The following is a 13,279-nucleotide window of genomic DNA, read 5'->3' as shown; positions in this document are numbered from 1 at the left end:
ATCCTGTGAGATACTGCCAGTGGTCATCATGAAATGTAAATCAGATCATATCTCTTCTAAATATTTTTCACTGGCTTTCGTTGCATTTAGGATAAAATCTTTAATTACCTTAAAGGCTCTATGTAGTCTGGCCCCAGCCTACCTTATCTAGCATCTCTTCTCCCTTTGTCATAAACTCCAGCTGCATTTAGTCAGCTCCTCCAGCATACCTAACTCCTGAAGTTGTTCTGGCCCTAGCACATGCTGTTCCTTCAGTCTAGATAGCTTTTTATCTTATTGTTCGTGAAATAACTTCTGTCCATATGCTAAAATATTATTTTTTCAAAAAGGCTTTCCTTTATTCTAAATAGGGACCCCTTTATTATGCTTTCGTAGCTCCCTGTGCGTCACAGCACTTAACTACAGTATTTTACTACGTCTTAATTATTTACTGTCTCTTTCCTCCACTAGACTCTGAATTCCATGAACATAGGGCTCTTGGCTATTTTGCTAACACCTAATGCATACGGAATAGCATATATGTAGTAGACCTCCAATAAATATTTTTTGAATGAATGTATTTCCATTTCTAAGATGAACAATCTAAAGGTTTAGCATTGAGTAACTTCTCTAAGACCTCACAGCAAGTAATGTCAGAAAGAGAACTCTGGTCTAGTACTTTTTCTACAGTAAATTTAGAATTCACATCTACTTAAGTCTCATTTCAGGAGATAAGAAAATTTATAAGCAAAAATAATCATGAAAACAAATTGCTATTGGGTGTGCTTTTCTGTTAAGTTCCTGATAGGCAAAGATCTAACATTTACCAAAAGGTACGCCCACTTTGAAAATACTTATTTTGTTCATGAGTAAAAAAGAATTTGAGGACTGGCCTCGGGATGCAAATTTTGGAATCATTGGTATGAGTTACAATATCACTGAGAGTATTAACAGTGAGAGAAGAAGAAATTTGAGAGCAGCTCTGTGGAATACTAACATTTAAGCAGAGGAAGAGAATGTTGTTAAATTACGTATATATATAATTATATGTAATATATATTTACTGTTATCATATTAATACAATATTATATTATTATTAGATATAATATTATATATATATATATTCCTCCCATCCAAAAAGGTAGAATCACAGATTATTTTTAAAAGCATTGATATGGTAATAAAATTATGGATCCTTTGGATTTGTTAGGGTGGCCGTTGGTAACTTAGTGAGAACCTTTCTGAGAGCCCGTTGAGGTAGGAAATCTGTTGTGCTAGGTTGAAGAGCAAGTGAGGGTTGAGGAAAGCTTGGCTGCAGGGACAAGTCAAAAAATGGGGGTAGATAGAAGAGGAAATGAATATGTGAGTTGGGAGGTAATGTGGGGGGAATGGGGAAAAGAGTTGGCCCCTCTTATATGCTAAGTTAAAAAAAGAGAGAAAAGATACAGGGAGAAACAAGGGGATAGGGGCTGTTAATGATGTAAGTCTCCAAGGAGGCAGAAGGAAATTAGATCCAAAGACTAGGAACAAAAATTATTAGCCTTGGATATAAGGAGGGTTATATCCTCCACAGTATATAAGGGAATCGGGTATGATAAAGGTGTGGAACAAAAGAGTAAGAAAGTTGGGGCTTTTACTTCCTTGAAAAGTAAGCAGCAAGGCTGTCTATTCAGCCTAATGGGCTAGAGACTTAATGAGACTGGCAAATTATTGGAAATAGAGAAGGCTAAACTGGAGACATGCTGGAGGATTGTGGGTCGTCTTTAAAGGACTTGAGATATTGATTGAAGACCATAGATCTTTAATCTCCATGAAATTTTCTTTAGTAATTTTTGAACTCAGATAATAACATGATCAAAATATTTTCATATTGATGTTCTAGTGTTTGAGAATCATCGGTCGTGACCTAGTGTGAGGCATTGTCATAAAATCCCTTGTAATCCACTGAAACAGAGGGGAATGACAGTGATTAAGCCACAGCCAGAGGCCTCAGTCAAAAGTAAAATGATCTTGAGCATATTTTGGTACATTTGCTTCATAGCTTTTTATATGGGAGCAGTCAGATAGCTCAATATTATTCAGAAATATTTCACCTTTAGTTTCATCTCTAAGGTATAGACTCCTTTGTGTAAGAAACTTAGTCTGTTTATCGTAAAGTGATTAATAACTACTCTGTACTTTGGGCTATCTAGATGTTTGCACATTAGTATTTACTTGAATTTTAGATGGTTGCAAGTCTATAGTTTAATGTAATATTTGATACTAAAGCTTGATCAGCTCAAAATCAGTATTTCTGTCAGTTTTAGGATTTTTTGATTGATTGTTTTGCTTATATTATCTTCCCAGATATCAAGGGTAATAATCTCTACTTTCTGTACTTTGTGCTTTTCTTTTCTTATGAGATGTCAACCAGTCATTTTTACTTTTCTGGCTTACTTACTAGGCGTTAGTTACCAAAAGGAAATATTTCTTGAAAATGAATACATTACTATATATCAGAATCATAATTTGATCAATTTGGAAATAATCAAATAAATCATGTTTTTCTAAAGAAAATTCTCCAAAGCTTATGTAAGTTTTTTGTTCAAATCTAATGCAAATTCATCTGTTGGATTTGGAAGAGGTAATATAAAATATAAAAGATAAATATGAGGTAATAGAAAATTATAAATTTCTTTAAAAAATAAAACTGAAGCTATGCATTTTATACATTTTGCTGTACATATTTTTTATCCTATTTTTATGCTTGAAATTTCTTTTCATTTGCTGAATCTATCAGCTTTGTTGACTGCAACATTATTTGTAGTCTGTACATTTGACTCCATTTCATTTTGTGTATGTATATGAAGATATATATATAAACTATTATTCTATATTAAATAGAAAACATATTAGTCCTATTAAATATTTCAGAAAACAATACAAAGAAAAATGTAACAAAACACCTGTGTACACCTTTCTTAGTTTAAAAAAATAAAACATTACAGATACAGTTGAATCTCCCTGTACATGTTTCCCTAATCCTAACCCCTTCCCTCCCTTGCCAGAGGGAGCCACCATCCACAAACTGATTATTATTCTCTTTACTTATATTTTTAATATATATGCGTGGATCTGTGAATAATATTATTTGTGGCATGCTTAAAAATTTTATATAGTTGTACTGTGTGTGCATATCTATGTTATCTTAATATGTTTGTGTTATATTACATGTAGCCTTTTGCAGCTTGTATTTTTTAATTCAACATTGCAGTTTTGAGATTTATCCATGTTAATACATGTAGTATTTTTCATTTTAGTTTTTGGGTAGTATTTCTTGGTAGGAATAATGAATATTGGTTTTGGTTTTTTTTCCCAATTTTCCATTTGCAAATTATGCTGCGTTATGTATTCTTCAGTTGTATTCTTGTAAATATGTGCAAGAGTTTCTGTAGGGTAAAACTTAGCAATGGCAATACATGATTCTATGGTATGCACATCTTCATCTTTAATAAATATTGCCAAATTATTCTCCAAAATGAGGATTCTAGTTTATACCCCAGTTGGTAGTTTATGAATTGCAGTTACTACACATCTTCTCCACACTTAATATTATTGACACATGTGCATGTGCTTGTGTGTTTACCAATTTCATGAGAATGATGTGGTATGGTGTTAATTTGTATTTTTCACATTGCTAATGAGATTGAACATCTCATAGGTGTAGAGGCCATTCTGATGTTCTGTGAATTGCCCTTTTTTTTCATTCTTTTTTTAAAAAATTAATTTAAAGGAGTTTTTCATGTTCTAATCCTTTGTTGGTTATAGGCAGTATAAGTATCTTTCCCAATCTATATCTTTCTTTACTTGGTGCCTTTGTTGAACAGAAGCTTTTCATTTTAGCCTCTCAATTTTTATCAACTTTTACTTTTAAGATTTTTTGGTTTTTGTCTTAACTCTTCCTATATTCTGAAGTAACAAAGATTTTCTCCTGTATCTTTTAAAAAATTATATTTTCGCTTTCACATTTATGTTTTTAATCCAACTACAATTTATTTTTGTACAGTTTCTGCTGTAATGCAGAATGTGTACCTAAAAATCACTGTGCTATATGCAAAATCATGCAATAAAAACCACAGGGCATACGGGAAAAATAGGGTTGGGGCACAGAGCTTTAAAAAACTTTTCAGTTTTAGTGAAAAATTTCACTAAATTTTTTTTTAAAAAAGATACTTAATAAAAATGGTAGCATGGTTTTACACATGTTAAATGGTTAAGAAATACATTAATACTGCAGTAAATATGGTATTTTTATTTCGAAAAAGATGAGATTTGCTTGAAGTGGGATTGTGAAATGGTAGAAGGAGGGTTATCCGAAATCTGCCAAGAAGTTGTAACACCAGATGGGGAGAGTGTGGTTCATAACACACATGGTGAATGTAGGTAGATGTTTAAAATGTATGTTTTGTGCATACCTGTGCAGCTCAGTGTACCTGGGAAATTTTCCACATGTATCTAGTGTTTGTTTCAGTTAGGACTAGGGTGAGACAAGCAAGGTACCTAGGGTGTAAAATTTAAGGAAGCACTCCCTGTTAGGGTCCCTAGGCATCTCACTTGCCTCACCCTAGTCCTCGCACTGCTTATGGGTGAAGTAGTGCTTAAGCATGCACTGAATTTGTGTTACCGTTCCCTTGTATATCAATCATGTTGAACACATTCAGGCTTTCGTAAGAAGCTTTTTCGAATAGAACTGACTACATATGTGAGGTATAGAGCTCTTAATTAATTTTTCCCGTATATATAGCCAGATCTTTCTACACTGGTTTGTAATGATTTTGGCATGCAGCATAGTTCCACATATATTTGAGCCTGGTTCTTCTTTCTTTGTGCTATTTTCATTGGTCTTTCCGCTTCTCCCTATGCTAATAACACATTTTCTTAATCACAGGTCTGGCACTAACTTTGTAACCTTGGGCAAGTTAATTTCTGTGTGCCTATGAAATTATAATGGTGCCTACCTCATTGGGTAGTTAACGGAGTAAATGAGCCAATATATTAAAGTGCTTAGAAGTATGTACCTGGCCCAAGAGTAAAGCTCAAATGTTAGTTATTTTGTTATTATTAAAAGTAATCCCTGTAAGTTAATAAAGAGTCTTGAGATCTAGTAGACTGAGATTGCCATCTTGTTTTTCCTTTTCCAAACTAAGAGGAAATGGGGAGATGCTTTTGGAAGGATTCCCTGAGAAAGTGATGGTTAAACTATCTGAAAGATGATAAGAATTAACTAGGTGTTGAGAGCAGTAGGAGAATATTTGAGGCAGAAGGAGCCATGAGGCAGAAAAAAGTGTGCTCAGGAACTAGATCTCAGCACAAAGAAAAATGGTACCAGTTAAGACTAGAGAGGTAGGAAGGAGCAGATCAGATCATGCAAGACCTATTAGGCAATGTTAAGCATTTTAGACTTCATGTTAAAATCAGTTATAACTATTTGTAAAGATTGATATTTGAAGAATAAAAGCCACGAAGTATTAATCTTTACAAATAGTTATAACTATTCAAAAAAGAAACTCAGAAGCTAAAGTTGGGTGCATCTGGACCCTAATAGCATATCAAGGATTAAGAGTGCTGTTGAGAATGTAAAATAAATTCAAGTCCTTGTTCACTTACTTGTAATCTTGGTGAGCTATTGATTTTGTTCTAGTCTTTTATGGGTTAAAATTAAGAAATCTTGTGTTTTGGGCAGATTCTTAATAGATTACGATTAGAGTTTTTACAGTACAACAAATCCATGTAAATGTCTTGAAATAAATTTTTTTTCATTTATTTGTCCACTTCATCTAATTTCAAGGGTGCACCTATAACTACACATTATTTCAGTAATTGATGCTCCTGTTTTTTCTACTTCCCTCATGTTTCATTACCACAACATTCTACAAGTAAGTTATAGGTGCCTGTAATAGAAATATGATGGCCATTTTCAATTGAAGGTAGTGTTAAAAACAGCTGAATTTTCGTCACTTGGGAGAGTTTCCTGTCATAATGGTTTCATTATACAGAAAGCACTCAGTTCAAGATCTAGGAAAGAAAGTTGAACTAGAAATGTTATGGCAGCAGATGAATTCTGCCCAATGCAACCCTGCACTAAAACTAAAGAATTTATTAAATACTTTGAGAGCTAAAACATCATCTTTTAGAAATATCTTTTAAGTAAATATAAATAGAATTTTGATAGTATTCCACAAATAGTTTTTAATGTAAGTTTTATAAATGACATTTTATAGTATTATTGTTAATCTATAAGTTCAGCGCAATTCCAATCAAAATCTTAATAGGGTTTTTTGTGGAACTTGACTAACTGATTCTAAATTCATATGGAATAGCAAATGGCCAAAGATAGTTAAGACAGTTTGCAACAAGAAGAAGCTGGGGGAACGTGCCCTAAGTAATATCAATATAAAAGTAATTAAGGCAATTAAATTGGCACAATGATAGAAAAATAGATGAATGGAATAGGGGAAAGATTGCTTAGTATGACATTTATTTGCAAAGAAAGCAAATGAGATGTCTGAATATCTTGTTTAAATTGCAAGGGAGAAAGAGTCTAAAAAAATTTTAGGGGCTTCCCTGGTGGCGCAGTGGTTGAGAATCCGCCTGCCAATGCAGGGGACACGGGTTCGAGCCCTGGTCTGGGAGGATCCCACATGCCGCGGAGCAACTGGGCCCGTGAGCCACAACTGCTGAGCCTGCGCGTCTGGAGCCTGTGCTCCGCAACAAGAGAGGCCGCGCTAGTGAGAGGCCCGCGCACCGCAATGAAGAGTGGCCCCCGCTCGCCGCAACTAGAGAAAGCCCTCGTACAGAAACGAAGACCCAACACAACCAAAAATAAATAAATTAAAAAAAAAAAAAAAAAAAATTTTAGTGGGTGATATACAATTAAGTATAATTTTCTTTGTTATCAATTTAACATATAAAGTCATCGCTAGTCTAATCTATTTTATTTATCTTAGAAACAGGGTTTTCTTAAAACTTAGTTTTTCAACTCTTATTTTCTCATAAATATCAAAATCTACAATTTGGAGGCTTTCCATTGTGTAACCCTGATAGTGGGTTTGGAATACTCATGTATAGATAATTCTGCCTTACCCACTTTTAGGGAATTAAACTGTTGATGAATATTATTTAAGAATTGTGGGGTTTTGCTATGTTGGTGCCTTTGCTTCAGGTATTTTCAAACATAACTGTAGCGTTTCATTCCTATAGTGCTGTATGTATAGTGCTATAAGCACAGAAATATTAGAATGATGTTCTTCTAAAAAACTTGGTTATGCATGTGGGCTTTAAACATCTTATTAATCTTTACTTTTGCTTTTGTTTGTGATTGAACCTGGTTAAGTGTGGGGCAAGTGTTTCTGGAAAAGAATTTAAAATAATTATGAACCAGTGGCAAAGCATAGTAGGTATAATATAAATCAATGTAAAGTTTTTTAGATTTATAATTTTTTATGCTTTCTTTGCTAGAGAACCATTATTTTACTTTTTCTGTCACTGGTCATCTGATGAGAAACTAATTTAGGTATTTGAAAGTAAGATGAATATAGCTTCAGTAATGCTTATTATAGTGCTTGGTATCACACTTTTGAAATCAATTAAAAACCAGTCCTGCTTGCCCCAGCAGATTTTACTAATGTATGAGAAACAATTAGAGACAATATCGTTGTTACTAACTTTTGTTGGTAAAGAAGCTAATTATTTTTAAAGCTTTGATTATAATTACTAAAATCAATCTTGCAAACCTTTAATAATTGCTTTCCTTACCCCATAAAAGATAAATATATAAAATTAACATACTGTAAGTTTTTTGCAAAAGAACCATTTTCCATATTTGTATTTTACCATGTTGCATTTAAAATTTTATTTTGACTGATTCCTATAATTACCATTTGAATTTTTCTTCAATTGGTAAATACTCTGTTGAATAGCTATTGCGTTTTTTTAAAATGCTATTAAGGATTTTTTTAATGTATATGTTAATAATTGTCTTTAGTAGATACTTTACAGAACAATAGAAATAATACTTTACACAAGTGAAATATTTTTGTTCTACTACTGTGACATTATAGTTATTCTCAGTAATCCTTTGAAGTAGACATGTACTTTGATATAAAATGAAATATAAAAAAATAGATTTTCTGCTATTCCTGTAGTTCCTGGTATTTTCCTTTACCGGTTTCTCTTCTTTTTTAGGTACCTAGTCGATAGTCGCTGGTTCAAACAGTGGAAAAAATATGTTGGCTTTGACAGTTGGGACAAATACCAGATGGGAGATCAAAATGTATATCCTGGACCCATTGATAACTCTGGGCTTCTTAAAGGTATTATTTCCTTCTTTCAGTCAGGTTGTAAATGTGTTCGTTTCAGTATGTTATAGTAATACGGAAAATGTTAATGTAAATAAATTGGTAAATTAGAAATTTCTTTGTGTAGTCATCCCCCAGTGTCCATGCGGGGATTGGTTCCAAGACCCCTTTCAGATACGAAAATCTATGGTTGCTCAAGCCCCTTATATAAAATGGCATAATATTTGCATATGATCTATGTATCCTCCCATATACTTTAAATCATTTTTAGGTTATCTATAATACCTAATAAAATATAAATTCTATGCAAATAGTTGCTGGTACACGGAAAATTCAAGTTTTTCTTTTTGGAACTTTCTGAAATTTTTTCTTCCCCTCAAATATTTTCTGTCCAGGGTTGGTTGAATCTGCAGATACAGGACCCATGGATACAGAGGGCCAACTGTATTATAGATTTGACCTAATGAATTCAGATTATTCTGTTATAATTAGTTATATTCTGTATCATGACAAATTCGGTTTGTCATTTCTGATGTAATAAGGGTTTATTATCGTTTAAACCTAGAATGTAAATTAGAAAGCACTATCTTATTGTTTGAGGGAAATGCTGTATTGTGTATTACTTTGCTAATGGGCACATGACTTTTTTCTTTAAGTTAGGGATCAGTGGTATATGGTTACATTCTTGGATTTTTGCATTCATCTTCTACAACCTTTACTACTTGCCAGCTCTTCTAAAACTCGTATAACATTTAAAGAGAATAAAACATAAGTACCAGAACTTCCATTTCTGGCCAGGATGGAATAACAGGGACTAGACTTACCCTTCCACTTGAGTGAACTAAAACCCTGACAAAAAACATGAAACAGTGGTTCTCAAAACATTGGACATAAGGCAACAAAGAACAGTGATCCCTGAGAGGTATGAAACAAATGAAGTGAGCCCTATGATTTCCTCAGCTTACTGCACTGAGAGAGTTTCCAAGACACGGCACAGAAGGAGAAACCCACGCAAAGCCTGGCAACCTCCCTTAGTTGAGGAAAGAGTTTGGAGTCCAGGGAGACCAAGGCAGCCAGAGTTCTCAGGGCAGAGTACCAGAGCGGAATGAGCAGCACACAAGGAGAGAGAGAGACCTAGAGATCTATAGAAGCTCTCTTATAAGTCTAGAGCTGACTGTTGACCAGTGCATGTATGTGAGGAAGCTACCCAAGGCCAAGGAAAGAACCATCCAAAAGAATCTGAAGGAACAATCGTTTAGGTTCATGTTACCAAGTCAGGTTCATTTGCCAGATGCACAGCAAGCCAAATTCTGAGATACCAAGATTTGCAGCAGAGAAAGGGTTTATTCATAAGGCAACCAAGTGAGGAGTCGGGAGAACAAATCTCAAATCTGCCTCCCTGATGGCAAGAGGCTCAGGGTATTTATGGGAACAAAGAAGCAGGGTGGTCTGAGGTGTGGGGAGCGTGGGAAAAGGTAATTGGTGATAAGGAAAGAGTGAGGTAATAGTCGTTCTGTGCAGGTGCACCTCAGCTACTTGCTTCTCTGTGGGACGCATGTTCAGAAAATGGAGGCGTTAGCAGGTGCTGAGGGTGGAGTTTTTGGCCCTCTCATGTCAAAAGTCACCAAGCGGACTCTCACACAAGCCCAGTTGGACAGTCGGTGGTCTTAACCAGTCTTAGCTCCACCTAGAACTGAACACAGCTGATTTCAAGTTCCTGAAAAACAACTCAGGCAAATATCTTATTGTTTAGGCTATGAGAAGCTTGGAGGACATGCAAGTTTTTATAAAAACAATTAAAGTGTGCTTGATCAGTAAAGGCAGGTTACAGTTATAGTTTAATGGATCTAACTGATGAGTACCCTCGGTTTCACTCATAAAGGACCAGGAATAATGTGTTCACAGTAGCCAGAGTGGAGAACCTTATAAATCTCGGGGTAGACTGCAGAGAATGGGTTTGCCTCTATAGAAGGGCAAAATTTATCCTTCTAAATTGAAAGTATCAAACTATTTCCAAGTAACTTAACTGCATCTCAGAACAGAACACGAGTATTTGTAGGAATACAAAAATATCCAGCATCCAACAAGATAAAATTTATAATATCTTGGATACAACCAAATATTACCTGGAATGCAAAGAAGCAGAAAAATACAATGCATACTAAGGAGAAATAGCAGTGTTTAAAAAAATTTTTTTTAAGTGGAAAAGAACGAAGAACAAATGAAACAGATACAAAACGAATAGTAAGATGGTAGATTTAAACCCAGCTCTATGAACAGTCATATTTAATGTAAATATCCCAATTTGAAATAGAGACTGTAAGATTGGATTAAAAAAAAAAGACCCAACTGTATACTGTCTACTAGAAACCCCCCTTAAATATAAAGATACAAATAGATTAAGAGATTGAAAAATTGTAAGACTGACCTCCAGTGACCCTCCTCTTATATAATCATCTCCTTTTTGAGTATGAGTGGAACCTGAGAATAGGATATCATTCCTATATTATATGACAAAAGGGAGATTATCCCAGTGAGCTTTATCTAATCGTGCATGCCCTTTAAAAGCAGAGTTTTCTCTGGCTGGTAGCTGTAGAAGTCAGGATTCAAAGCATGAGAAGGACTCATTGCTGGTTTGAAAATGGAGGGGACTACGTGAGAAGGAAGACAGGCATCCTCTAGGAACAAAGAGAGTCATTGGGCCCACAGCTAGCAAGGAAACAGGAACCTCATACCTGTAGCCACAAGGACCTGAATTCTGCCAGCAGTCTGAATGGACTTGGAAGTAGATTCTTCCCCAGAGCCTTCAGATAGGAGACCAGCCTGGTGACATCTTGATTTCTTCCTTGTAAGACCCTAAGTAGAAAACCCAGTTGAGCCCATCTGAACTTCTGACCCATAGAACTGTGAGATAATAAATGGGTGTTGTTTTAAATTACTATGGTTATTTGTTATGTAGCAATAGAAAACTAATACACATACTAACACTAATCAAAAGAAAGCTGGAATGGCCATATTAATATCAGACGTTAAGTTTTAGAACAGAGAACATTACTAGGGATAAAAGTTCATTTCATGATCATAAATGGGCCAGGACAATTTGTTAAGAAAACATAATAATCCTAAATATATACCCAGCTAATGGCATAACTTGAAAATATGTGAAGCAAAAACTGATAGAACTGCAAGGAGAAATAGAAAAAATCCACAATTATATAATGGGTATTTCAATATTCTTCTCTCCATAAATGATAGAAAACGTGTAGACAGAAAAGTAGTAATGAAATAAATCAACCTACCTGTCCTAATTGACATTTATAGAATATTCCACTGAACAACAGCAGAATGAAAATTCTTTTTAGGTGTGCACATGAAACATTTAGATAGACTATATTCTGGGCCATAAAACCTGTCTCAATAAAGTTAGAAGGATTTAAATCATATGAAATATGTTTTCTTACTACAGTGGAATAAATAAGAAGTTAATAACAGACGGTTGGAACATCTTCAGATGTTTGGAGACTAACATACTTCTGCATAAGCCATGGGTCAAAAAGAACTTAAAGGGGAAATTAGCAAGTATTTTTAACTAAATGAAAGTGAAAACAAAACATATCAAAATTTGTGGAAGGTTGCTAAATAGTATGTGGGGGGTAATTCATAGCCCTTAACATCTATAAAGAAAAGAAAGGTCTGAAATCTTTGACCTTGGTTTCTGACTCAAACTAAAAGTAAGAACAAATTAAACCTAAATCAAGCAGAAGAAAGGAACTACTAATAAGTTCAGAACAGAAATTAAAGAGGAAATAGAAAAATAGAGAAAATCAATGAACCCAAAAACTGGTTCTTTGTGAAGATAATAAAATTTATAAATACCTAGTTTGATCACCAGAAAAGGAAAAGACACAACTACCGATATCAGGAACAAGAGAGGTAACATCAATACAGAAATCTACAAACAGCAAAAGGAGAATAAAAGAATATTATGAACTTTATGCCATTAAATTCAACAAATTAGATGAAAAAGACAAATTCCTTGAAAGATGAAAACTACCAAAGCTCATTCCAAAAGAATGGATTCTCTGAATAGCCCTGAATAACAAAAGCTCTTTTAGAAAAGTGGGAGAGAATACGTCCCAGTTCATGCTATGAAACCGTCATTACCTTGATACCAAAATCTGGCAGAGACATTTCAAGAGAAAAAATTCTAGACCATTATCCCTCATGAACATAGAGACATTTCAAGAGAAAAAATTCTAGACCATTATCCCTCATGAACATAGATGCATCAATTATTAACAAAATTTTAGTAAATCAAGTCCAACAATAAAGAGGATATATATAAAAATAAACATTAAGTATAAATAGAGAAATAAATATTACAAAGATAATATATCATATAAAACAAAAGAGTAAAATACAAGGAAAGTTCCTCAACCTCATAATGGACATCAGTGGAAAACCTACAGAAGACATACTCAACAGTGAAAGACTGAGTGCTCTCCCTCTAAAATCAGGAAAAAGCAAGGATGTCTACTCTCAGCTCTTCAAGCCAAGATTGTACTGGAGGTCCTAGGCAGTGTAATAAGGCAAGAAGAAGAGATAAAAGGCATACAGCTTGTATCGGAAGAAGTAATAAATCTTCCTTTATTCACATACACCTATGTCTATGTAGAAAATTTAATGGAATCTACAAAAAGAAAATTTCTAGAACTAATAAACGAGATAAGCCTGTAGGATACAAGATCATTATTCAAAAACCAATTGCATTTTTGTACACTAAAAATGAACTAACATGAATTGAAATTTTAAAAGTACATTTTATAGTGGCACCAAAAGTATAAAATACAGATAAGTCTGATAACATGTGCAAGACATGTAAACTAAGAACTATAAGACATTGCTGAGATAAATTAAAACCTAAATAAAGACAGAAATTATGTTAGCGGATCAGAAAACTCAAT

General features: G+C 34.1%; 1 protein-coding gene across 5 annotated transcripts in view; it reads left to right on the top strand.

The window, feature by feature from the left end:
- Positions 1-13,279, top strand: part of USP15 (ubiquitin specific peptidase 15) — a 117,606-nt gene that overhangs the window by 10,749 nt on the left and 93,578 nt on the right. For all 5 annotated transcript variants that reach the window (XR_009702642.1, XM_061206271.1, XM_061206270.1 and 2 more), the window contains exon 2: positions 8,203-8,330. Coding sequence is in view for 4 of the 5 variants with exons in the window: in XM_061206271.1 (XP_061062254.1) it covers positions 8,203-8,330 (128 nt within the window). In the remaining variant the exon portion in view is untranslated. The remainder of the gene's footprint in view (positions 1-8,202; positions 8,331-13,279) is intronic.

Source organism: Eubalaena glacialis, chromosome 11, assembly GCF_028564815.1.
Source record: "Eubalaena glacialis isolate mEubGla1 chromosome 11, mEubGla1.1.hap2.+ XY, whole genome shotgun sequence".
Taxonomy (NCBI): Eukaryota; Metazoa; Chordata; class Mammalia; order Artiodactyla; family Balaenidae; genus Eubalaena; species Eubalaena glacialis.
This window is presented reverse-complemented; position numbering and strand designations above follow the sequence as displayed.